The 24719-nt window shown below is 40.4% G+C and overlaps 3 protein-coding genes across 4 annotated transcripts in view; 2 read left to right on the top strand and 1 right to left on the bottom strand.

Moving 5' to 3' along the window:
• Positions 1-24719, top strand: part of LOC134816950 (alpha/beta hydrolase domain-containing protein 17B-like) — a 91885-nt gene that overhangs the window by 63400 nt on the left and 3766 nt on the right. For both annotated transcript variants that reach the window (XM_063826020.1, XM_063826012.1), the window contains exons 2-4: positions 23468-23627; positions 23953-24063; positions 24321-24412. In XM_063826020.1, the coding sequence (XP_063682090.1) occupies positions 23499-23627; positions 23953-24063; positions 24321-24412 (332 nt within the window). In that variant the 5' untranslated portion in view covers positions 23468-23498. The remainder of the gene's footprint in view (positions 1-23467; positions 23628-23952; positions 24064-24320; positions 24413-24719) is intronic.
• Positions 6732-9645, bottom strand: LOC134819889 (uncharacterized). Its single transcript, XM_063830044.1, has 2 exons — positions 8132-9645; positions 6732-7949 (listed from the first exon to the last, which is right to left on the bottom strand). Exons 1-2 carry the CDS (start codon positions 9473-9475, stop codon positions 6981-6983), a joined length of 2313 nt encoding a protein of 770 aa, XP_063686114.1. The 5' UTR covers positions 9476-9645; the 3' UTR covers positions 6732-6980.
• On the top strand, positions 12239-12931 carry LOC134823650 (mucin-2-like). The gene has a single exon (XM_063835186.1). The coding sequence runs from the start codon at positions 12239-12241 to the stop codon at positions 12929-12931; it is 693 nt and encodes a 230-aa protein (XP_063691256.1).

Here is a 24719-nt window from a genome sequence, read left to right as displayed (position 1 = left end):
GTTTGTGCCTTTTACCATATGGTACCATTGTCTGGTGACAATGCGTAATATTTATAAGTTTATAAAATTATTATTTCTCTGATGTGTTGGCATGTGATGAGGCTACGTGTTCACTGTAACCATTAGTAACCACTAGTAACTAATGGTTACCACTAGTAACCATGTGATGAGGCCAGGCGCCAGGCTACGTGTTCAGGGTACAAACATTTAGGACCACAAGTTAACTATTACAAAGTAGACTGCACACTTACTACAATAGGTAACACCACAATACTACTACTTATTACAAAGGGTAAGGCTATACTAGTTATGTTTCTTCAATCATAATTATTACTACATTGGGTTCTTTTGCGATAGTCTAAACGCGATAGCTAGCGCTTACTAGCGCTCATTTAACGATAGCTAGCGCTAACTAGCGCTCATTTAACGATAGCTAGCGCTCATTTAGCGATAGCTAGCGCTAACCAGCGCTTGTGGAGCCTCAGATATTCGATAACCATCGCTAACTAGCGCTATTAAGCGCTAGTTAGTGCGTTTTGACTATCACAAAGGAACCCTACATTGCTGTGAGCGTAATTTCTCTTCCCACTTTTAAGCTTACTCTTTACTGGATGGCGCCCAGCCTGTCACTCCGCCATATCTTCATTCAAAGTGTTTATTAAGCCTGGGTAACTTAATCTCTGTTACCACTCTCTCGCTGTCTCTGTTACCACTCTCTCGCTGTCTCTGTTACCACTCTCTCGCTGTCTCTGTTACCACTCTCTCGTTGTCTCTGTTACCACTCTCTCGTTGTCTCTGTTACCACTCTCTCGCTGTCTCTGTTACCACTCTCTCGCTGTCTTTGTTACCACTCTCTCGCTGACTCTGTTACCACTCTCTCGCTGTCTCTGTTACCACTCTCTCGCTGTCTCTGTTACCACTCTCTCGTTGTCTCTGTTACCACTCTCTCGCTGTCTCTGTTACCACTCTCTCGCTGTCTCTGTTACCACTCTCTCGCTGTCTCTGTTACCACTCTCTCGCTGTCTCTGTTACCACTCTCTCGCTGTCTCTGTTACCACTCTCTCGCTGTCTCTGTTACCACTCTCTCGCTGTCTCTGTTACCACTCTCTCGCTGTCTCTGTTACCACTCTCTCGCTGTCTCTGTTACCACTCTCTCGCTGTCTCTGTTACCACTCTCTCGTTGTCTCTGTTACCACTCTCTCGCTGTCTCTGTTACCACTCTCTCGCTGTCTCTGTTACCACTCTCTCATTGTCTCTGTTACCACTCTCTCGTTGTCTCTGTTACCACTCTCTCGCTGTTTCTGTTACCACTCTCTCGCTGTCTCTGTTACCACTCTCTCGCTGTCTCTGTTACCACTCTCTCGCTGTCTCTGTTACCACTCTCTCGCTGTCTCTGTTACCACTCTCTCGCTGTCTCTGTTACCACTCTCTCGCTGTCTCTGTTACCACTCTCTCGCTGTCTCTGTTACCACTCTCTCGCTGTCTCTGTTACCACTCTCTCGCTGTCTCTGTTACCACTCTCTCGATGTCTCTGTTACCACTCTCTCGCTGTCTCTGTTACCACTCTCTCGCTGTCTCTGTTACCACTCTCTCGCTGTCTCTGTTACCACTCTCTCGCTGTCTCTGTTACTACTCCCGTCTCTCTTTGTCCACTCATTAAGCAAACTTAACCTTTATAGGCTAAAAAACAGAGCAGCATTGTTTTACTGAACTGTTTAGATTTATAAGATATTGTAACTTAGTTACAAGATCATATAAATCACTGACTCCGTGGCCAAGTTAGAAACCTCGCATTTCTATTGGCTCTTCAAGTAAACAGACGATGAGAAAGTTTGAATTTTTAAACGATTTGCTGCAGAGACCTCTTTAAAGGTTGCAGCTTTAAATTCTTCTTTAATTTTTTTTCTTCGATGGAGGCGGGATCGTCCAAGTCGTTATTTAACCATTCACGAAGCAATTTGTATTATATTTGTCGAAGTACTGCAACCTTCAAATTATTTTACAGTCTCTGTCACAGCGCAGTCAAAGACAGATAGAGAGTAACATATGTCTTATAACCCGGCGCGGGTATTTTGTATCCTTGTTTACAATATTGACCCTTTTGTTATATAGTTATTATATAGCTTTGGGCCAATGTAAGAAATGCGTTTGTCTGAGTTACATAAACGGTTGAATGGTATTCCAAAGAACTAAGGTTCTAGTCTAGGTACGTTTAAGTTTGAAACAGCGAACATTTTAATGGTATTATATAACACGGCATATTTGGTGGTGCAGTATTAGACTTCGTTCCTTAAGTATAAAATGCATTTAGCTATCAAGTTCGGTAAACCCCTCCCTGCTACTAGAGTTCGGTAAACCCCTCCCTGCTACTAGAGTTCGGTAAACGCCTCCCTGCTACTAGAGTTCGGTAAACCCCTCCCTGCTAGTAGAGTTCGGTAAACCCCTCCCTGCTATCAAGTTCGGTAAACCCCTCCCTGCTACTAGAGTTCGGTAAACCCCTCCCTGCTAGTAGAGTTCAGTAAACCCCTCCCTGCTACTAGAGTTCAGTAAACCCCTCCCTGCTACTAGAGTTCGGTAAACCCCTCACTGCTAGTAGAGTTCGGTAAACCCCTCCCTGCTAGTAGAGTTCAGTAAACCCCTCCCTGCTACTAGAGTTCAGTAAACCCCTCCCTGCTACTAGAGTTCGGTAAACCCCTCCCTGCTACTAGAGTTCGGTAAACCCCTCCCTGCTACTAGAGTTCGGTAAACCCCTCCCTGCTAGTAGAGTTCGGTAAACCCCTCCCTGCTACTAGAGTTCGGTAAACCCCTCCCTGCTAGTAGAGTTCGGTAAACCCCTCCCTGCTAGTAGAGTTCGGTAAACCCCTCCCTGCTACTAGAGTTCGGTAAACCCCTCCCTGCTAGTAGAGTTCGGTAAACCCCTCCCTGCTAGTAGAGTTCGGTAAACCCCTCCCTGCTAGTAGAGTTCGGTAAACCCCTCCCTGCTACTAGAGTTCGGTAAACCCCTCCCTGCTACTAGAGATTTCAGAATATTGTGCAAAATAACTTTGCAGAGTGACAAAACTCCGCCAAGTTATAACTAATAGGGCACGTACGGCTCGCAGGCACGCACGCTTGACGGTAACAAAGCTACCATATACAAAAAAACCTCGTTCGCTATCACCTTGTCCTTGACTGTTTTTGCTTCGGCACTTTGAGTCAGGGATCGGGAAAAATCTCTATTTGGAATTTCTGGTTATAAAGGTGATTGAAAATCATCAGTCCCCCAGAAATTAAAATTTTCTGCATTATTGCCAATTATGCAATAGTGGAATTATTATGAAAAACGACAACATTTACAATGTTTTTAAGGATGATAAAGACACAAAAATTGTTGTGTGTCTTATTGGACCGATCTTTTCCACGATTAAATACTTATTTAAAAGTATTTAAACGAATTATTGGCAGGATAATATTACTCACTTGTGTGAGGCTATATGTTTTGAGTTTAGCATGCATATCTTTATTGTTGAGAACTACATTGACGACTGGGCGTTGCCATTTGCCTATCCCAGCATGCCAGTCACATAGACGCAAGGAAGACATTTTAGACAATGATCCCGGACGTGGGACAAAAGACTGCACACAGAATGCTTTGAACCATAAGTCCAGGAAAGCCAGAACAAAACACAAGCAGCCTCTAATTGATGGGGATTTTTTTCTGGACCTTCATCAATTCTTCACACCATTAAACCCATATACCTTGAGTTATTCCTATAATCCTCAAATTCATCTGGAAACATAGTTTTTACAATCAGGATCAAAGACCTGTGGTCTCCAAGCGGACAGCAAGCTTGTTTTTCAAAGTCCTATGACAAGCCTGTCCCCAATTTACTTAGCTTTGTCTATCTTAATCACCCGGTGTGATACTGGACACTACAACGCTACTTTAACTTGCTCCGCATAGCAAGTGGCGTTTGATCGTCACTCAGGATTGAAATATTGGGTTATTTTCGTTATGTGTTGCATCATTGTAAGATGGCGGAGCAGATGGAATCCATCCTGATAGAAATGTCGTGATCAAGAAAAACAATTATCTTCAATCTTACTTATTCTATCCACAATTTCATATGTAAAAAGTAATAATTAGTTGTTGATTTATCTAGGTTGCCATTTGGTGTGAGCAATAGCAAACAGCACGCAACCCATACTGCCACATTGAATTAGAATTCGTTAAAATATCAAATGATATATTGTAAACTGGTTTAATCTCTAATAAATGGCATAAATTGAAAATTTGTGTTTAATGAATTGGTTTTAAAACAATAGAATATCGAAAATAGATAATTATGTCAAAGATACAACAATACCAATGGAGTAGTCGGAATTTAGAATTAACAATTTTATTATATTTATACTATATCTATATGACACCATGATCAAATTTAGCATAACTTTTCGTGAAAAACCATGAGAGAGATACGCACCATTGGAATGATTTTGATGCGATGGATTGATTGATTTTTTAAAGCCTTTTGAACAGTAAGAAGAGAAATAATAAGACTTAAAGGTCCCATAATTTGATCCCCCAAGTGGTGTCAAAATCAAGAAAGAACTCTGCAGTAGGTAGGCAGGCTGCAGTAGGTAGGCAGGCTGCAGTAGGTAGGCAGATAGTCAACGCTATTCTGCTTCTTAATCTCGTCGGTCAAGTTAAGGATGGTGTAGAGCCGTGAGCCGGCTAGCCGACGGCAATCGGCTGGCTAAGAGAAAAAATCGGCTGGCTAGCCGGCTAAGCCGGCTAAAACTGGGAATGGGGTTACCAGATCCTAATATCAGATATTGTACCAAAAATTTTTATTTTGCTAATATTACTATTTTGTATTAAAATTGATTGGCTTATACTTTATGTTTCTTTATACTTTATGTCGATTTTAAGGGCAAAACTTGAAATGGAAGGTAACAAGTGATACAATTTCATAACTTCAATAATAATAAGTTAGTCAATAATAAGTTAGGAAATTCTCACTGGTCAGAGTCAATCTCTAATTTACTTATAAAACTTAACAAAAGATCTCTGTTACGATTAATGAGCATAATGGCTTTTAAATTGTCTGATGAGATCTTTGATCTCATCTTGTTTACAGTCAGCCCTGCTGCTGACCATGTTTTTTCCACATCAGCAGCGGATGCAGGAACCGAAAATATAGCGCATGCTAATTTTGAAAGAAGGGGCAATGTATCACTACGACATTTCCAAAATCTAAGAGTGTCCATCTTGGACAGAAAGTTTTTAGGGCACTGCAAGGCCTCATATACTTTAATTTCGTCTTTAAGACAATCCGTCTGACGGTTCTGAAATTTATGAAATTTATCTCTAAAGTCGATCATGGTATAATTTGTTACATGCCGTCTATATTCCCGGCCTGAAGTAGAGATAAGTGATAACTGCTGAAAATGTGTTAGCCGATCGGCTAGCCGATGGCAATCGGCTGGCTAAGCCGGCAATTTCAATCGGCTGGCTAAGCCGGCTTAGCCGGCTAGCTCACGCCTCTAGGATGGTGATGACTGATGAATGGACGATGATGAAATTGAAATTAAAAGAATAAGCAGTAAGCAATTGACATGTTTTGATGTTTGGTCAGCTGTATTGACGTACTAGTCAAACGTTGCCATTTATAAACGGTGTGAATTAGTGAATAGGATAGTAACAAGTGAGCACTACAATGATGCAGCACAGTGTGCCCAGGATACAGTTACAATAGTCCTAACAGTTAATTTGCAACACTTTTAGATTGTCTTATTATTAGTATCAGGGATGGTTCACATAAAATGTTAGCCAGATTTTTGTAGTTTTAGACCCATCCTCTCCTCCCGAGTAAAAGTAACCGGCTGCTACGTGACGTAGTGTCACCGGCTGCTACGTGACGTCACCGGCTGCTACGTGACGTCACCGGCTGCTACGTGACGTCACAACTACAGACATCATCTACAAGTTACAACAATTTTCTCAAGATCGAATTTCTTAAAGAATTCATCTTATATTTGGACCATTTTGTCGATAGTGCACCAATCCACTTAGAAATGTTGCGATATAAAACTCATCAGAATGGTAGTATTACATATGAAATTGCTAATTTCTTTTCATTCTTAATAGTAATAAGCATATTTTTCGATTTTAAATTTAAAGTTGTTTCGAAGTTAAACTGGTTACAATGTTTCAGAATATTATACTACAATACCAGGTAACTAGTCAGCACATCTTTTAGAGCAGTTTAAGTTTAAGTTTTAGCACTCGACCACCCACTACAGCTAGCACAGAGTAAAAGCTGAATAATAAGCCTGAAATGCTTGCTGTTAAATTCGTGACGTGTTATATCCTGATATAAGTGTTGTTAACTGAATTTATAGTTTTTTCCCTGACTCAAGTGTTTAAACTTCTATTAATTATTATTGTGATGTTGAACGTGGCAATATATTATACCAACTGTCCTCGCTGCAGGTTACTCAGAAAAAAAGGCTGAAAATTATGATATTACACCCTAAATTTAAGCCTGGATAAGCCTTTATTAAATTTCACCAAGTTAAAAAAGGACTGTTGTTTTTATTTCAGTTCATTTGAAAACCTTGAAAGCACAATTTGTGATGTTTTTTATTGATTTTGGGATGAATTTAAAATATAAATTGTGGGACGTGGGTCGAAACGAAATAATGTAAACAAATTTATTAAGTGTTATTCTGAAAAACCATTATACAAAGCACAACAACAAAATCCCCTTCAAATAAATACAAATAACTATAAATTACCCCTTCTTTTTCGTAAATTAAATTTCGTTAGCAATATCATCAGAAAATACAATTCATTTAAAATAGCATACAATGTGTTAGCTTTATAAAAAGTTATATATTATCAAATAGGATTAACAATTTCATGCAGTTTTATTTCACGGTATTAAACAATTGTTCATCAAAAATTAAGTTCGTATCAATCGTAGGTTTTAGTTGATTTAGAAGGTTCCAGCGAGTTCCTCCTCGAGAGTAGGTTGAGGACATCCCGTGTCCAGGATGGGTTGGTACCTCTTTGCTTCATCGGGACATCCAGCTTCCATCTCCCAGTTGGTGATATCGTTGTTAATCCTTGGGGCAGGGTCTCCATTTTCCCAGAACAGGTTACCGCACTGAGTAGCGTAAGCTTGAGCCACCACACATTTAGGAGGCAACTCCTCTTTCTGCATAAGTCCCTCGCACTCGTCGTAGACACAACTGTCTATCCACTGGGCAGTGTCGTGTCCAGCTGCAATACAACCCTGGAACTTGGTGATGCTGAACACTCGCTCACATTCCGTCTTCACCTCCTGGTACCTCTCTCCGCACACCTCCTCAGATGTTCTTGCTTTCTGGGTTTCAGGACATCTTCTCATGGGATCGATCTGCCAAGCCTTTCCGAACACGTTTACGTTGTCGATCATTTTGCCATGTCGGTTCTTCATGTCGTTCTCAGGTCGGCCGTCGTTGTTTCCACACATTCCACAAGTTCTGATGTTCATGGGAGTTTGGATCTGAACAGAGACGAAACCATCCCAACGGACAACAAGCTTGTCTTCTACGTAGGTTCCAGGGACGGCGGTTGCTCTGGTGTCGAGGATAGCGGTGAGAGTGAGCATAGCTCCGTCAAATAGTAAAGTGAAATCTTGTTTTTTTCCTTTCACGACGATCTCTTTATTTTTCCTGTTCTTGGTGACGAGCTTCTTTCCGTTTCTGTTCACCAACCATCCTCTCTGAAGCTCAAGAACATCATTATCAACGAAGACGGTGACAGACTCCAAGCAGGAACCCCCGGTCTTTCCGCATGCCCTCATTCTTCCGTAGACGAACCAGCGTGCAGACTCACAGTCCATAGCGAGGACATTGTCACACAGTCCCATGTAGGTGTAGGCGTTCTTGTCGTAGGTCAGAAAATGAGGGTCTCCGTATACCTGTAGGATTGAGATATGTCAGATTGAAAGTTTGGATGGGACTGTCTTTGAAATAATTAACTAAGATGTGACTTGAACGTTGGGAAACACAAAATTAATATTTTGCGTAATTTACAAACATGTAATAAAAGACAACACTGGAAAACTATAATTTTTATCATAACACTTAAGCTAGAACTTACCGCACAAGTAGCTCTAGGGGTTTCCACGATGATGTTGTCGAAGGAAGCTGGTTCAGTGGATGTGATAACCGGTGCAATAGTGGTTACAACAGCAGGGGGAGGAGGAGGGATTTCTTTGACTACGACAGCAGCTAGAATTTTACTAACTTTGGTGGTCATGCAGTTCACAGCCTCGCAAGTATACTCCCCACCATCAGCAACAAAGACAGACTTTATCAGGTAGTTGCCATGTCCTACAATCTCGTCGTGTCTGTACCACACAATCTCAGGCTCAGGGAATCCTATAGCATTACATTCGAGAATCAGTTCATCACCTTCCTCCAGCTCGAAGACTCCATGAGCGAATTCCTCTTCCAAAATCTCTGGGTTCTCGATCTTGCCACATCTTCCTTTGTTCATGACTTCAATTCCGAACTTGTCGTTCCTGCAAGCATCGTCCTTCATCAGGCACTCGTTGAATTGTTCCTCACAATAGTTAGAGCAGACAAAGTCACTGGCGAACATGTCCGCTCTATCACAGTATGAAGGACACTCACAGGTATGTCCGTGTCCAGCAGCGTAGTTCCCGACACACTGTTTCTCCCCGGGGCAGGTCACTCCCTCGCACAGATCCAGTACAGTCAGGTAGGCGTCCACTTCATCACAGCCTTGTCTGTTGCAGGCAAGACAGGTGTACCAGCCTTCATTAGGTTCGTCCACATTGTTGATTGTGATAGAGTTGATGGTCGTCTGACTGACATGACCGCTGCTAAAAGCATTGAAGGATTCCAGGTTGGGTCTGGACAGCTGGTCTTTCCTGGTAAGGGTAATCTGCGGGGTCATGGCGGCCTTTGCTTCACAATCAAATCTACCAGTTCCACCAGGAGCAACAGTAATATTGACTGGAGCGATGGTGATGACTGGGGGCTGTTTCACCACTTCAGGGTCTACGGTGGGTTCAGCTTCTGCCTCTGTAGTATAAGGGTAGGTGGTGAAGGTATCATCAGCCTCAGTAGTCTGCTGAGGGGACGAATAGGAGTCTCCAGTGGTGACAGCGTTCTCACTGGTGTATACATATGTAGTGGGGTACTCTTCTTCCTTTGTGGGTCGCTCAGTCTCGGCTCTAGTATCAGAGGTGGAGACAGGACCATTACTTGGGCTAAAGTTGAGTTCATCGAGATAAGCTCCACAAAGAGCATTCTTAGCGTCCTCGTCAATCAGTCCGAACTCAGAGCAGATCTCGTAGTTCTCACACAGGTATTTCATTCCTCCGAAAGAGCAGGCTTTTTCTTGATCATCATCGTATTCGTAGGAGAGGGCAGCAACAAAGAGGGAGAGAAGTAAAACTAATACTCTTAGAGTCATGTTGGACTTCACAGAAATACTATCGAGCAGTAAAATAGATGGGTTTACTAGTGCAAAACAAACAAGTCGATAGAAAAGATCGGTTAAATGTGAGGTAGACGGTGCAGGAGGAACATTTATACCAAACCATGACACCGTGATGCAACTCCCTCACCCGCTACACCCAGCCTACAAAATCCGGCAGTCGTCACCAACCAAAAGGAGAAGTGTGACGTCAAACACCACCACTGGACAGTAACTAACACACTCCCTCTAGTTTAACATCACGTAATCACATCATCAGACTGGTCTTCTCAGATATCCGAGCCCAAAATGCATATATTCGGTATTTCACAGACACTTCCTTGCATGTATGCAAATATGTTTTGTTATATTTATAGAATGTGGTAATCGACCATAATATGCTATTGATTAGTTACGGCAGTTGTTGAGACAACCATTTATCAAACAGACTCTTCACTCGATAACATGATAATAACTTAGTTTTAGTGACCTAATTTGAACTTTCTTTTCTGCCTGAATAACGGATGCAAACGCGTTGAAATTAAATTTATTAAATATGGCGATAAATTTGAATTACATCATGATGATTGATAATGTGATTGAACAAAGTGATATTAAATATCTAGCAGGAATAATCCCTGTGTTCACGAGCAAATGCCTTTTTGAACAATTCCTCACTTTTAAGACAAGGTAGAAGAACTGCAGGTTAATAAGCCTGCAGTTTCCAGAGAAGGAGTTTAAGAGAATACAGTTATAAGTAGTAGTAGTAACTACTACTACTACAAGTTACAGTAGCGGTTAATTGCTAATTCTACCTCTAACACTACCCCCTCAACTAACACTACCTCTAACACTACCCCCTCAACTAACACTAAATATTAAGTCCCCACAGATGCAGGATGTGGCCCCCTAATTCTACCTCTAACACTACCCCTCAACTAACACTACCTCTAACACTACCCCTCAACTAACACTAAATATTAAGTCCCCACAGATGCAGGATGTGGCCCCCTAATTCTACCTCTAACACTACCCCTCAACTAACACTACCTCTAACACTACCCCTCAACTAACACTAAATATTAAGTCCCCACAGATGCAGGATGTGGCCCCCTAATTCTACCTCTAACACTACCCCTCAACTAACACTACCTCTAACACTACCCCTCAACTAACACTAAATATTAAGTCCCCACAGATGCAGGATGTGGCCCCCTAATTCTACCTCTAACACTACCCCTCAACTAACACTACCTCTAACACTACCCCTCAACTAACACTAAATATTAAGTCCCCACAGATGCAGGATGTGGCCCCCTAATTCTACCTCTAACACTACCCCTCAACTAACACTACCTCTAACACTACCCCTCAACTAACACTAAATATTAAGTCCCCACAGATGCAGGATGTGGCCCCCTAACACTACCTCTAACACTACCCCCTCAACTAACACTAAATATTAAGTCCCCACAGATGCAGGATGTGGCCCCCTAACACTACCTCTAACACTACCCCTCAACTAACACTAAATATTAAGTCCCCACAGATGCAGGATGTGGCCCCCTAACACTACCTCTAACACTACCCCCTCAACTAACACTAAATATTAAGTCCCCACAGATGCAGGATGTGGCCCCCTCAACTAACACTACCTCTAACACTACCCCCTCAACTAACACTAAATATTAAGTCCCCACAGATGCAGGATGTGGCCCCCTAACACTACCTCTAACACTACCCCCGCAACTAACACTAAATATTAAGTCCCCACAGATGCAGGATGTGGCCCCCTAACACTACCTCTAACACTACCCCTCAACTAACACTAAATATTAAGTCCCCACAGATGCAGGATGTGGCCCCCTAACACTACCTCTAACACTACCCCCTCAACTAACACTAAATATTAAGTCCCCACAGATGCAGGATGTGGCCCCCTAACACTACCTCTAACACTACCCCTCAACTAACACTAAATATTAAGTCCCCACAGATGCAGGATGTGGCCCCCTAACACTACCTCTAACACTACCCCCTCAACTAACACTAAATATTAAGTCCCCACAGATGCAGGATGTGGCCCCCAAGTCCAAGTTACTAACACTACCTCTAACACTACCCCCTCAACTAACACTAAATATTAAGTCCCCACAGATGCAGGATGTGGCCCCCTCAACTAACACTAAATATTAAGTCCCCACAGATGCAGGATGTGGCCCCCTAACACTACCTCTAACACTACCCCCTCAACTAACACTAAATATTAAGTCCCCACAGATGCAGGATGTGGCCCCCTAACACTACCTCTAACACTACCCCCTCAACTAACACTAAATACTAAGTCCCCACAGATGCAGGATGTGGCCCCCTAATTCTACCTCTAACACTACCCCCTCAACTAACACTAAATATCAAGTCCCCACAGATGCAGGATGTGGCCCTCTAACACTACCCCCTCAACTAACACTAAATATCAAGTCCCCACAGATGCAGGATGTGGCCCCCTAACACTACCTCTAACACTACCCCTCAACTAACACTAAATATTAAGTCCCCACAGATGCAGGATGTGGCCCCCTCTAACACTACCCCTCAACTAACACTAAATATTAAGTCCCCACAGATGCAGGATGTGGCCCCCTAACACTACCCCTCAACTAACACTAAATATTAAGTCCCCACAGATGCAGGATGTGGCCCCCTCAACTAACACTACCCCTCAACTAACACTAAATATTAAGTCCCCACAGATGCAGGATGTGGCCCCCTAACACTACCTCTAACACTACCCCTCAACTAACACTAAATATTAAGTCCCCACAGATGCAGGATGTGGCCCCCTCTAACACTACCCCTCAACTAACACTAAATATTAAGTCCCCACAGATGCAGGATGTGGCCCCCTCTAACACTACCCCTCAACTAACACTAAATATTAAGTCCCCACAGATGCAGGATGTGGCCCCCTCAACTAACACTACCCCTCAACTAACACTAAATATTAAGTCCCCACAGATGCAGGATGTGGCCCCCTCAACTAACACTACCCCTCAACTAACACTAAATATTAAGTCCCCACAGATGCAGGATGTGGCCCCCTCAACTAACACTACCCCTCAACTAACACTAAATATTAAGTCCCCACAGATGCAGGATGTGGCCCCCTCAACTAACACTACCCCTCAACTAACACTAAATATTAAGTCCCCACAGATGCAGGATGTGGCCCCCTCAACTAACACTACCCCTCAACTAACACTAAATATTAAGTCCCCACAGATGCAGGATGTGGCCCCCTCAACTAACACTACCCCTCAACTAACACTAAATATTAAGTCCCCACAGATGCAGGATGTGGCCCCCTCAACTAACACTACCCCTCAACTAACACTAAATATTAAGTCCCCACAGATGCAGGATGTGGCCCCCTCAACTAACACTAAATACTAAGTCCCCACAGATGCAGGATGTGGCCCCCTAACACTACCTCTAACACTACCCCCTCAACTAACACTAAATATTAAGTCCCCACAGATGCAGGATGTGGCCCCCTAACACTACCCCCTCAACTAACACTAAATATTAAGTCCCCACAGATGCAGGATGTGGCCCCCTCAACTAACACTACCCCTCAACTAACACTAAATATTAAGTCCCCACAGATGCAGGATGTGGCCCCCTCAACTAACACTAAATACTAAGTCCCCACAGATGCAGGATGTGGCCCCCTAACACTACCTCTAACACTACCCCTTAACTAACACTAAATATTAAGTCCCCACAGATGCAGGATGTGGCCCCCTAACACTACCTCTAACACTACCCCTCAACTAACACTAAATATTAAGTCCCCACAGATGCAGGATGTGGCCCCCTAACACTACCTCTAACACTACCCCCTTAACTAACACTAAATATTAAGTCCCCCCAGATGCAGGATGTGGCCCCCAAGTCCAAGTTCACCCAGCTCCCGGTAATCCACGTGACAGCAGGACCGAGTCAGACGGACAGGACCCACTGTCTGTACCAGTGCCCCGTCTACTCTACACGTGCTATGGACGACAAACCTCTCTTCTTCTTAGGTAAGCTCTTCACACACTGTTTTCTAAAACACTCTAACTTCTTATTTAAATAAACATTAAAACCCATTTCCCAAAAATTTGTGAAAATATCCATCTAATTCCTAGATCGAACCTGTTCGATCTAATTTCTGCGTTCGATCTAATTACATCTTGGTGACAGTAATAAATAAATATTCGGCGGAATGACAGGCTGAGCGCCGCCCAGTAAATATTTTGTTTGATATCACAAGATCCTTTGAGAGGCTTAGAATTGGGTTTTTCATCTCGAAAAGCTTGTTAGACTCGTTACTTCGTTCATCTCCCCCTTACTTGAGCGTTTGTGCATAACTGTGAACCGTTACCACTAATGAAGAACCAATACTGTGCGGAGAGGAAACCATGTAATGTGAACCATAAAGTTCCATAAACAATAAGCCCTACCCCGAGTACTTTAATCTGACTGAGATCGCGTCATACCCTCCATTTGCCGTACAGTGTACACCTCGATAGTCGATTTACTGTTCGGCGATTTCCCTTTCCCCAAGCTGTTTTACTGTGGCCGTATTCTTGAAATGTAAGTTGTTCCCGTATTATAACTTAATCTTTTCAGACATATTCAACGAGAATGTTCACTACTCCAAGTGGGCTTTACGTGGACTCTGCTGTTGTATGCGATGAAGATGCGAGTAAAGTTATTATAATTAATAACTATAAGTATCATCCTATAACTCGGCCGTTCTAGAGTGCTTCATCTCAACTCCTTAGGTCACATATCATTAACTTAGACTCTGATCAATTATGAATTATGCACAGCTTTTTATGTGTAATATATGTAATATATTGTATATGTTATTACTTATTCTGTGCTTGTAGAAGACCGAATATAGACTATAAATTTTGCGAAACGCCGAAACCAATTATGAATTAACGGTATTATTTTGTTACAATTTTGTCAGATTTAAGATAACCTCACTTAGTTTTTAAGTTGCAAACACTGCTGTAGTTTTTCAAGCAGCACTGTTGACTGTAAGGGGGGACGCAAGTATAACTTCGGCAATAAGTGCTGAGTCCATGGTATGAGAAAAATTATGATTATGTTAATAATATTCGTTGTTATATTTTGTATAAATCAATGATCAATATTAGATATGTTTACCAAAAATTATTTCACTAAAAATCAATGTTTTATGATTGTACATACAATTAAATTACAAACAACAAAGTTCACCACGCACAGTGCATGTTGGGGTGGATTATAGGGCCATTTTTATGACTGGTGACGGGTTTAAAATTTGAAGAAATTTTACCAGTACAGTACCACTGGCACTAAATAATGTGAAAGGAAAAGCGATAGCTTACCAAGACCTTGCTGCGCACAATTTCGCGGTAAATAGCCACAAAATGGCTGTCCATTGTTAATGGACTAGCCCAGTCACCAGTGCGCGCTACTTCGTATCACTTGCCTCAAAGCAAGCGTTACCTGGGGACCCCAGGCTATTATGTTCATAAACATATAATAAAGATTTGGCGGAATGACAGGCTGAGCGCCGCCCAGTAAAGCAAGCGGCGCGCACTACTACTTTGAAGAAATTTAGATTGTAACATATCCGTCGACAAAATGGTTACCTGGACACCAGCGGCAGCTCAGGCGTAATCATTTATTTCTATAAACATTAACAATTCAAGTTATGGTCGATGGCGCAGCCAATGACAGGCTGAGCACCACCTTTTCGTTACCTTGTCATACGTTGTATGACCCGCCGCACACGAGTGCGCGGCTCCCCCTGTATCGTCAGGACGATAGTGAAACGACCGTGGGGGTCACAACGTGGGCTCTTACTAATTCGCTCACCCAAAAATTTCACGTGACTTTGGTTTTTATGGTTTTGCAGCCGTACAAAACGGTTTTACATAAACCCTAATCCCAACCCTAACCATAACCCCGAAGCTAACCATAACCATTACCACAACTCTAACCCTAACCCGGGCCACAAACAATCGAAATCGTATTTTACTAGCCTGTCACGTGACCAAAACGGTTTTTTGCCCATAACTCTCCAGGGAAGCATTTTAACCCTACGTCATGGGGGTAATTCTTAATTGACGATGTCAATTCATGGCAGCTCGGCGCGGCACAGTAGCGCATCTCGCCGATCTAGCTGTGAGAAGCCTCATTGAGTGCGCGGCGCGGCACAGTAACGCATCGCGCTACAAGGGTGATTCGGAATCAGCGTCCAAAAAGTGATCTAGATCACTTTCATGCCCAAAGGGCCTTTTCACAAGAATTTTCTTAAAATTTGGGCGAGCGATTTAGTAGGAGCGCACAACGTGATTTAATGGGTGATACTCGTAAAATATTTGTTCCATATATTAGGACCGTCGACGAGTCCAACTCGGCGCGCGTCCTGGTAAGTTATAAACCTACAAAACGTGATACAAAGGAAAACTTATTGGCTGGGGCCTAACTTCGAAAATAAAAGAGATACTAGAAATTTTTGGTTTTTTGCAAAATGTTCCTCTAGTGAAAATATCGTTTCCTCCCCCCTCCCCGGGGGAATTTGAGACAACGTAGATTTTGTTGCTCTAATCAGAGCCCTCTCGCTTGCAGTAGTGCGCGACCGCCTCAGTATATTCTACGCGTATATACATGGCTATGTGAATAGATTTTGAGTTATCTCCAGAAAAAGTCTCATTTCGGCGCGCGATCAAAAGTTCGCAACTTCAAACTTTAACTTTAGCTGGGGACCCCAGCCTATTATCAATTATGTTCATAAACTGAATAAAGATTCGGCGGAATGACAGGCTGAGCGCCGCCCAGTAAACTTTAACTGTGCGAATTTCTGTACTCTGATTGGCTGAATTTTTAACAGGTAATATCGTAAAATATTTGTTTCAAGACCGTCAAAGAGTACAACTCGGTTTGTAGGTTTATAACTTGCTCTATCTAGCCCTTGTGCTTGCAGTGGTGCGCGCCCGCCTTGTGAAACAAGCGCGCCCGCAGCGGCGCGAAAGCACATGGTTAAGTGAAGTATATAACCTACTAGGACGTGCGCCGAGCTGGACTCGTCGATGGTCCTAATATATGAAATAATATAATATTAATTTTAATAATATAATATTAATTATAATAATATAATATTGATTATAATTATTAATTAATATAAATAAAATTAAATTTGGCGCTCGCGCTCACAGGTCCTCGTGATCATGTGATCGCCGCATGAGGTTCTGCAAATGCGCAGGGCACCTTCAAGCTTAAAATATTTACCTTACTGAAGCAGTCAACCAACGGCTTTATTTTTATGATATGATATGGTTTGATTGTTATTAATAAATACCAAAATTTAAATTTCTTTTCCTTAAATTTGTTTTCCTATGGAACAAATATTTTACGAGTATCACCCGTTCAAACTCTTTGTTTTAACGGGTGCTTTCTTTATATTTTTTCCATATAGTGATTTGATACGTTGTAGACATGTGTGATGATGTTATGTCATAATGTTTACTTTTACTTTTATTTTTCTCCTGGGTGCCAACCCAAAACATGTTGGCATGTCCCGGGATAAAGCCTCTTTTTCTGACTTACACTACAATTTTGTAGGCAGAAGCAGTGAAACACAAAAAATTTATTATCTCAAATGTTGCCCGAAAATCCTTAGAACTTAAAAATCTAAAATAATTTAATTTAAAGCGTAAAATTGACTTGCTATAGAATGTAAATTTAATAGATCTTCTAGTAAAAAAAAGCTTAACAGCGCCTGGGTCCGTTCACCAACTGTGCTAATGTGAGTGGCGGTGTGGTAAAACCCATTTTAACAGCGTGAATATTTATCAAATATAAGCGCGCTAGCTGCTAGCATACTTGTATCATTTAATTTTTAATCAAATTTATTCGGATATATATTTATTGATTATGTATTGAATTGGTGATAAATAATAAAATTGTCTTTTCTCAAAAAAATTGTCTTTTCTCAAAAAAAAAATTGTCTTTTCTCAGTAATGTAGTTACTCAATATATATCAAATGACTTTCTAAAAACAGGTGACTTTCTATAAACAGGTGATATTTTAGTTTTTCCTTAAAGTTCATGATGTTCACACATTTCCTGATTTCTAGAGGAAGATTGTTCCATAATCTTGGAGCAGATGAAGAGAAGGCTCTGGGTGGACTGTTTATAGGGCAATGAAGAGACACATCTCTGCCACCACTGGAATTGTACTTGACAATTTTTGACAGGTATGAAGGTGCTAGCCCATGGAGCAGTTTAAAATTTAGCAGGAGTGTTTGTACCTTGACTTTTTCTCTTTTTGACAACGACCACGGATGAAGCTGGTGAGCCATTTTAGGGCAATTCCCTCAATCCCAATCTCAATATGTTAATTTGCCATGATACAATGCAAGGGTTCTGGAAGTAGAGAAAGGAAGCTTCACGCCGTTAGTTTTCTCAACATCTGGTGGAATGGGTGGTGAAGCTGAAAGACTAGTAAAGAAGCTTGCTAGCAAGATGGAATACCACACAGGGCAAAGGTATTCAGATGCTGTTGGATACATAAGGAAGCGTTTCGAAATCCTAAGAACAACAGTGATTTCTCTACGGGGGACAGAGGTGCAAGAAAGAATTTTGTAGATATAAACAGTTTAGATTTGAATTTGGAGCCACAAGGCCAAGGTTAATATTCAAATGTTTCTCCCAATATTTGAGATAGGGAATATATTGATTTTTTTGAAGGGTTGTTTTTATATAGGGTCATTGTGAAAATTATGTGTATATTTAATAAAACAAAAGTTAAATTTATTACCAATTATTCAATCAATACATATCATAAATTCTAATATTGGATACACAATGCAAAATGGATGTCTTAAACTATAATTTTGTTGTGACTAATAATCTATTGACTTTCAAAGTTGAATTTTAGTTAAGTATGAAATGCCACCACATCATAGTTAGGGTAAAATGTTATATTTAAATTTTAAAATTGAGAAGATTGCTCTATGGCTTACAATTTAAAATTCTAGCAAAAGATATCTTATTTTTAAATAGTTGGTTACAGTTTATGACAGTACTGGCATGACTAGTTTAATTGTGGCTGGTAAAAGGACCCAGTTGCCTGTAAGGGCTTTACCGAACCCCTGGGGACCACAATGTGATAAGATCAGGCCAGATGTTTCTATGTAGAGCAATTTATTTATTTCGGAGCTATGATTATATGATATTGCTGGTGGTCATGTTTAAAGGTCAGTTTATCCTTGTGTGTTAATTATCCATCCAGATGCTTGGTGATGTGCGTAAATCATGCCCTTCTACGATATATAATGTTTAACCATAAATTTGTTTTTACCACAGAAACTGTGGCACTAATGTCAATTAACAATATTTACATTCATTGATATTTAAAGCGTGTTTTTCCCCAGCACTACTACACAACAAAAACCTGTCGGCCCACCGAGGAAACTCGGCCGCAGAACAAAGAGCCCAATTGTGCTCTTCTATTCTGTGATCGTGTGTATCTACAATAAACTAGCTAAATGTACTAAGAAAATTTAATGGAATCATTACAGTCGTTTGATAAGTTCACGTGTCAAAGTAATGTTCATGGTGATCAAATTTTTGGATCCCCGGTGGGCAAACACTCGTCCCAAAGGCTAAGGCATACCTGTCGATGTTTCACCATACGAAGTAAGGCGATTTGAACATATACTCAGCTTACAACTCAACCCATGGGACGAGACGTCGTGAGTCTCAAAATTCTCCAAAATATATAGCACATACCTAGTTAGCAAACACTAAACACAACATACATAGGATACCAAATAATGTATAATGCCATTACTACATTCGCGTTCGAAAGAAAATATATCTGCTATCTAATTTAGAAAATTGAAGAATAAACCTGAAGAAAGGAGAAGGAGAGAGGGGTTTGGGAGAGGCAGAGTAGGAAAACAACAACAGGATCCTGTGCCGCAGGATTTTAAAATTTGTTGTATGATGATTCGTTTTGTTTCGTCTCTTAGATTAATATAGGTCTGATACCCTTGTCATGGTTCTTTGCAATAACACCGTGGTTTACTCATATGATTAAGTTTACTTAATTAACCTATTTCAATGATAATTCATTTGCATCAAAGTTGTAACTGCACCATAGTTGTCTGTCATATTTAGATTGTAGTTCTAACAAAGCTTTCTTAATATTATTCTTGAATATACTGATAGGAGTGGAGAAGTCTATTTCACTCGTTGACTTACGGCAGTGATTCCAAATACTGGTTGATTGGTAGATGAATAGTGAGGATGGAGTGGGTGGGATGAAGTAGTTGTCTCGTCTTGGTGACCTGTTGAATAAAGAGAACATTGAGACTGGTGATTGGAACTTATTAATTTTAAACATTTCCAGTAAACAGTGCAACTTATGAAGATTGTGGACAGTCAGGAAGTTATACTCGTTACAGATTGGTTTACTGTGTTCTAGTTCAAAGAAATCTTTGCCTAACATCTGCTTGATAACTTTACCGGTCTTATCCCTAGTGATAGGCCTTACTCTGGCACATGTTTTGAACTTATTGAAGTACGCATCATTATCACCAAAGAGAATTCTTATGCATTTCTTTTGTGTTTTAAATATGGCTTCTAGTTTATTATTTGATACACCTCCCCAAACAGATATTCCATAACATAGGTGTGATTCAAAAAGGGTGTGGTACAGGTCCTTATATAGTTTTTTAGGTACACAGCGTCTAATTCCACATAGTCTACCAATCTCACATTTCAATTTACGATTTAACGCTCTTAAGTGAGCATCCCAGTTCAGTTTTTGGTCAATAATGACTCCAAGAAACTTAGTTTCCTCTACCTTTTTAATTATTATATTATTCAGTGTCAGTTCTAATTCATTGGTGTTTGAATCTGGTTCATTTCTACAGTTCGGTTTAAAGTGGATATAACAACATTTCTTTGTGTTGATATGCAGCAAGTTACTCTTCATATACTGATGAACAAGTTTAAGAATTTTGTTAGCTTTGCAGTAAAGTGTTTTTATACATTTATCTACAACAAATATGTTGGTGTCATCGGCAAAAAGTATAAACTTGCCTAGGTCTGATACTCTATATATTTCATTGATGTAGATAATGAAAAGCAAGGGACCTAATACTGACCCCTGAGGCACACCAAATATAACAGACAGTTTTTCGGATTCTTCTCCAAGTACTGAAACATATTGCTGTCTATTAGAGAGATAACTGGCTATTAATTTATTTGCAGTCCCTCGAATTCCATAATCATTCAGTTTTTTAAGCAGTTTATCATGACAGATTGTATCAAAAGCTTTACTTAAATCAATGAAGATGCCTAGTACATGATTTTTATCTCTTAGTGATTTTTCAATGTAGTCGACAGAGAAGTTAAGTGCATGGCTTGTCGAATGATTTTTTCTGAAGCCATATTGATTTTCATATAATAATCCTTGTGACTGAAAGAAACTGTAAAGCCTGGAGAATATGATTTTCTCAAGTATTTTACCAAATATCGCTAAGGTTGAGATAGGCCTGTAATTTTCAAGAAGCTCAGCATTTTCTTTCTTATATATTGGACTTATTTTACCTACTTTTAGGTCGTCTGGAAAAACTCCCTGTTGCATACATTCGTTATACAAAACCGATAGTAGTGGGCTAATTATGCCTGATACTGCCTTTACTATATGTACTGGTATATCACTAGCCTTGCCATTCTGAAGTTCCGATATGATCTTAGCCACCTCTTCAGGTGAGCAGTCATGTAGATATATATTAGCTGTATTCGATTTAGGTAAGAGGTCACAGAAACTTGGAAGCTGATTTATTTGTATCTCTCCTAGTTCTGTGTAGGCTGCATTAAGGTTAGATGCTAGGGATACAAAATACTTATTGAATTCATTCGCTATAACTCTGCGATTAGTTATCTTTTCATTGTCTATGGTAAATATAGGTCTGATATCACGTTTCTGTTTGCCACGAATTTTATTTATAAGTTCCCAGGTTTTCTTGGAGTTTCCCTGAGTTTCAAGAAACTTGTCAGAATAATATTCAGATACAGCCTTTTTACGAACCTTTTTTAGAGCCTTTCTATATTCTTTGTAGTCATCATAACGGTTTCTTTTATTACAGCAGATAGAACACAGGCATGTGCCCCCTTTTGTGTCAGTTTCGCCTTGTTTACACTTAACTTTCCTGACTTTCGCCCAGGCATCATACAGTCCATGGCAGTGGTTTACTGAGGCTATAATCCCGCCAGTTATTGTTTGAATAATTTTTTATAATTTGCTATGATCAAAAGTGTCTTTGACATCAGGGTCACACATCCTATCTGTGACCCAAATACACTAGATAAAATCTATAGAGATCACGAGAAAGAAAAGAAAGATTTGTATGAAGAGAGAGTACTTCAGTCAGAGAAAGGATCATTTGTCCCTCTAGTCTTCACAACCTCCGGAGGTATGGGACCGCTCTGCAGTGTGTTTGTAGATCGTGTCTCTGAGATGATAGCTGACCACAAAAAAGAAGCCAAGAGCCAAGTCAAAAATCATATCAGAACACGATTCAGATTTGATCTGTTAAGAAGTACACTCATTGCACTGAGGGGAATCAGAGGAAGATCAACAGCCCAGCATCTTGAACTGCAAGACGTTTCCTACAACCTCATCCCCCAGAAGACGAGCTTTGAGGTCTCCTAGATTTGCATGTAAATTTTGTAGATATTTTACTGTACTATTTTATATTGTATACAATTTTACAGTGTCGAAAGCAGCACTCAGGTATATATGGTGGTACACTTTAAATAATTGCTTGTGCACTTCAGTCAGTATTTGAGCACAACATGTTTAATGTAAGGTTGTCTCATCCATATGCTGCATTTTGTTTTACTAAAAAAACAAAATTCTAATAAAGGAGACCTTTATCAAGATTGGGTCTTGGAAACTGCTTCTTTCGTTAAGTTTTTCCTGGTATCTTTCAAAGAGTTATGCCTCATCACTAGAGCATCTTTTTTCCACTCTTTATTTCACCGTCTCTACTATTATGTTGCCGAGATTGTTTGGTATGACTGTATGTTGTTTTCTTGAAATTGTTGTTTTCTTCTTGTACATTGGATTTTCAGATATAATTTTTATCGTCAGTTACTGTTCTGCAGTAAACTTTTTCAATCAATTTTTATTGTGTATTGGAGTATTCAGATTGTTTGTATATTTGGAGTCAAAAGAATTTCTATAGAATTTTTATAGAATTTTTAATATTTTAGGGAATTTCATTTTTATTATCCTGATTTTTATATTTGATAGGCTGATGAGTTTCATACTGTGATTTCTTGCAGTCATCATCCTTTCCTCAAGTCCTCTGTTAGAAAACCTGCTAACCCTACTTGTTAGGTGCATCTGCCTTATTTAGTCACGATATTATTTACAGTTATTAACGCCTGTTTTCTGAACAGTTTCTTGTTTCACCTCTGTCTAAGGCAAAGATGCACACTCTCGTTAATTTAAGTATCATTTACAGCTGAGCATAAGGGTTAAATTTAAATTATTTAACCTTTGGGTGCTGTATAAAAATAACATTAATTTATTACTATATATCTGTTATATTGGTTCTAACACGGAAGTCATTTGGATTGACAAGGAATAAGGGGTGTTCTATCTAAACATCTGAGCACCCTGCTTCTTTCATTAGGTTTTTCCCGGTATCTTTTAAAGAGTTATGCCTCACACATTTTGCAGGGTAGAATATGGACAATGTCATTTGATTCACTTCGATTTGAGTCACCTGTAGTAAATCATTCGTCGAAATTGATAATTACTGCAAAGACAACTGCGAATTCCCTGACCATTTTAATTGCAGCATTCTTTACAGCACTTTCTATAGTTTTTTATATAACTTTAACATCTACTCTCTATTCTAGATTTTATGTCGCAAGTTGGAAGTATGAATTTATGAGTGGTATGAACGGGTTCAGCCTCGCAGACATCTGCTGCTTGTTGTGTTGTCCTCCCATACCGTCTAGAATAGCAGCTAAACTTGCATTTGTCCCTCCTGAACCTAGCTACACTATTGTCACAAAGGTAATGTCTTTACTAGCTACTGGTTACTAGGTTACTAGCTACTGGTTACTAGGTTACTAGCTTCTGGTTACTAGGTTACTAGCTACACTATTGTCACAAAGGTAATGTCTTGACTAGCTACTGGTTACTAGGTTACTAGCTTCTGGTTACTAGGTTACTAGCTACACTATTGTCACAAAGGTAATGTCTTTACAACTTCTTGGCTGCAAATATTAATTGTATTTTTATTTTTTAGTTCCTAGTCGAAGTTGAAAAAGGTTAAGTTAATATTTGATAAATTGATAAATGCTGACTCTGAACCCAACATAACATCTTATCTTCACAGGAGGATGGGACACAAGAGTTGGTTCTCACTGAGCGGGCAGAGTGGCAGTTCAACGACAGAGAACTCAGCTTTATCGACTGCTTCACTACTCGCAGCTCCAGAGGAAACAAGGTACAGCTTGTAACCATGTTAACGTCATTTCACATTCTACTCCAATTCAGTTTTACTTTACTTCTACTCCATTTCACTTTTTCGTTTACTTGAATAATGTATCATATATTTGGCGATGTCTTGCTACATATAATATTGCTACACACGATGGTCATTGGTCATGGCTATTGCATTGGTCGTTTTTGTTAGATCATAATTCTGAAGAATTTGTATTGTCGACACAGTGAGATCACTCCAAAATTACTGAAAAACACCAGGTTGCGTGCATGATGGTACGACCAGTAAAGAACCCTTTGTTTACGATACTGTTCAGTCACGGTAACGCTGTCGACCTCGGACAAATGAGCAGGTTTGTGGATTTGTTTTTTAGTGGGGCACCCAGGAGAAAGCGCACGCCCCTGGGGCGGTGGGTAAGTTAGACGGCTGGTCCGTATTTTAGTGGGGCGGTGGGTAAGTTAGACGGCTGGTCCGTATTTTAGTGGGGCGGTGGGTAAGTTAGACGGCTGGTCCGTTTTTTAGTGGGGCGGTGGGTAAGTTAGACGGCTGGTCCGTATTTTAGTGGGGCGGTGGGTAAGTTAGACGGCTGGTCCGTTTTTAGTGGGGCGGTGGGTAAGTTAGACGGCTGGTACGTTTTTAGTGGGGCGGTGGGTAAGTTA

The sequence above is a fragment of the Bolinopsis microptera genome, chromosome 1 (assembly GCF_026151205.1).
Source record: "Bolinopsis microptera isolate Bmic1 chromosome 1, MBARI_Bmic_1.0, whole genome shotgun sequence".
Classification (NCBI taxonomy): domain Eukaryota; kingdom Metazoa; phylum Ctenophora; class Tentaculata; order Lobata; family Bolinopsidae; genus Bolinopsis; species Bolinopsis microptera.
The sequence above is the reverse complement of the archived record's forward strand: the minus strand, read 5'-3'. Positions and strand labels throughout refer to the sequence as shown.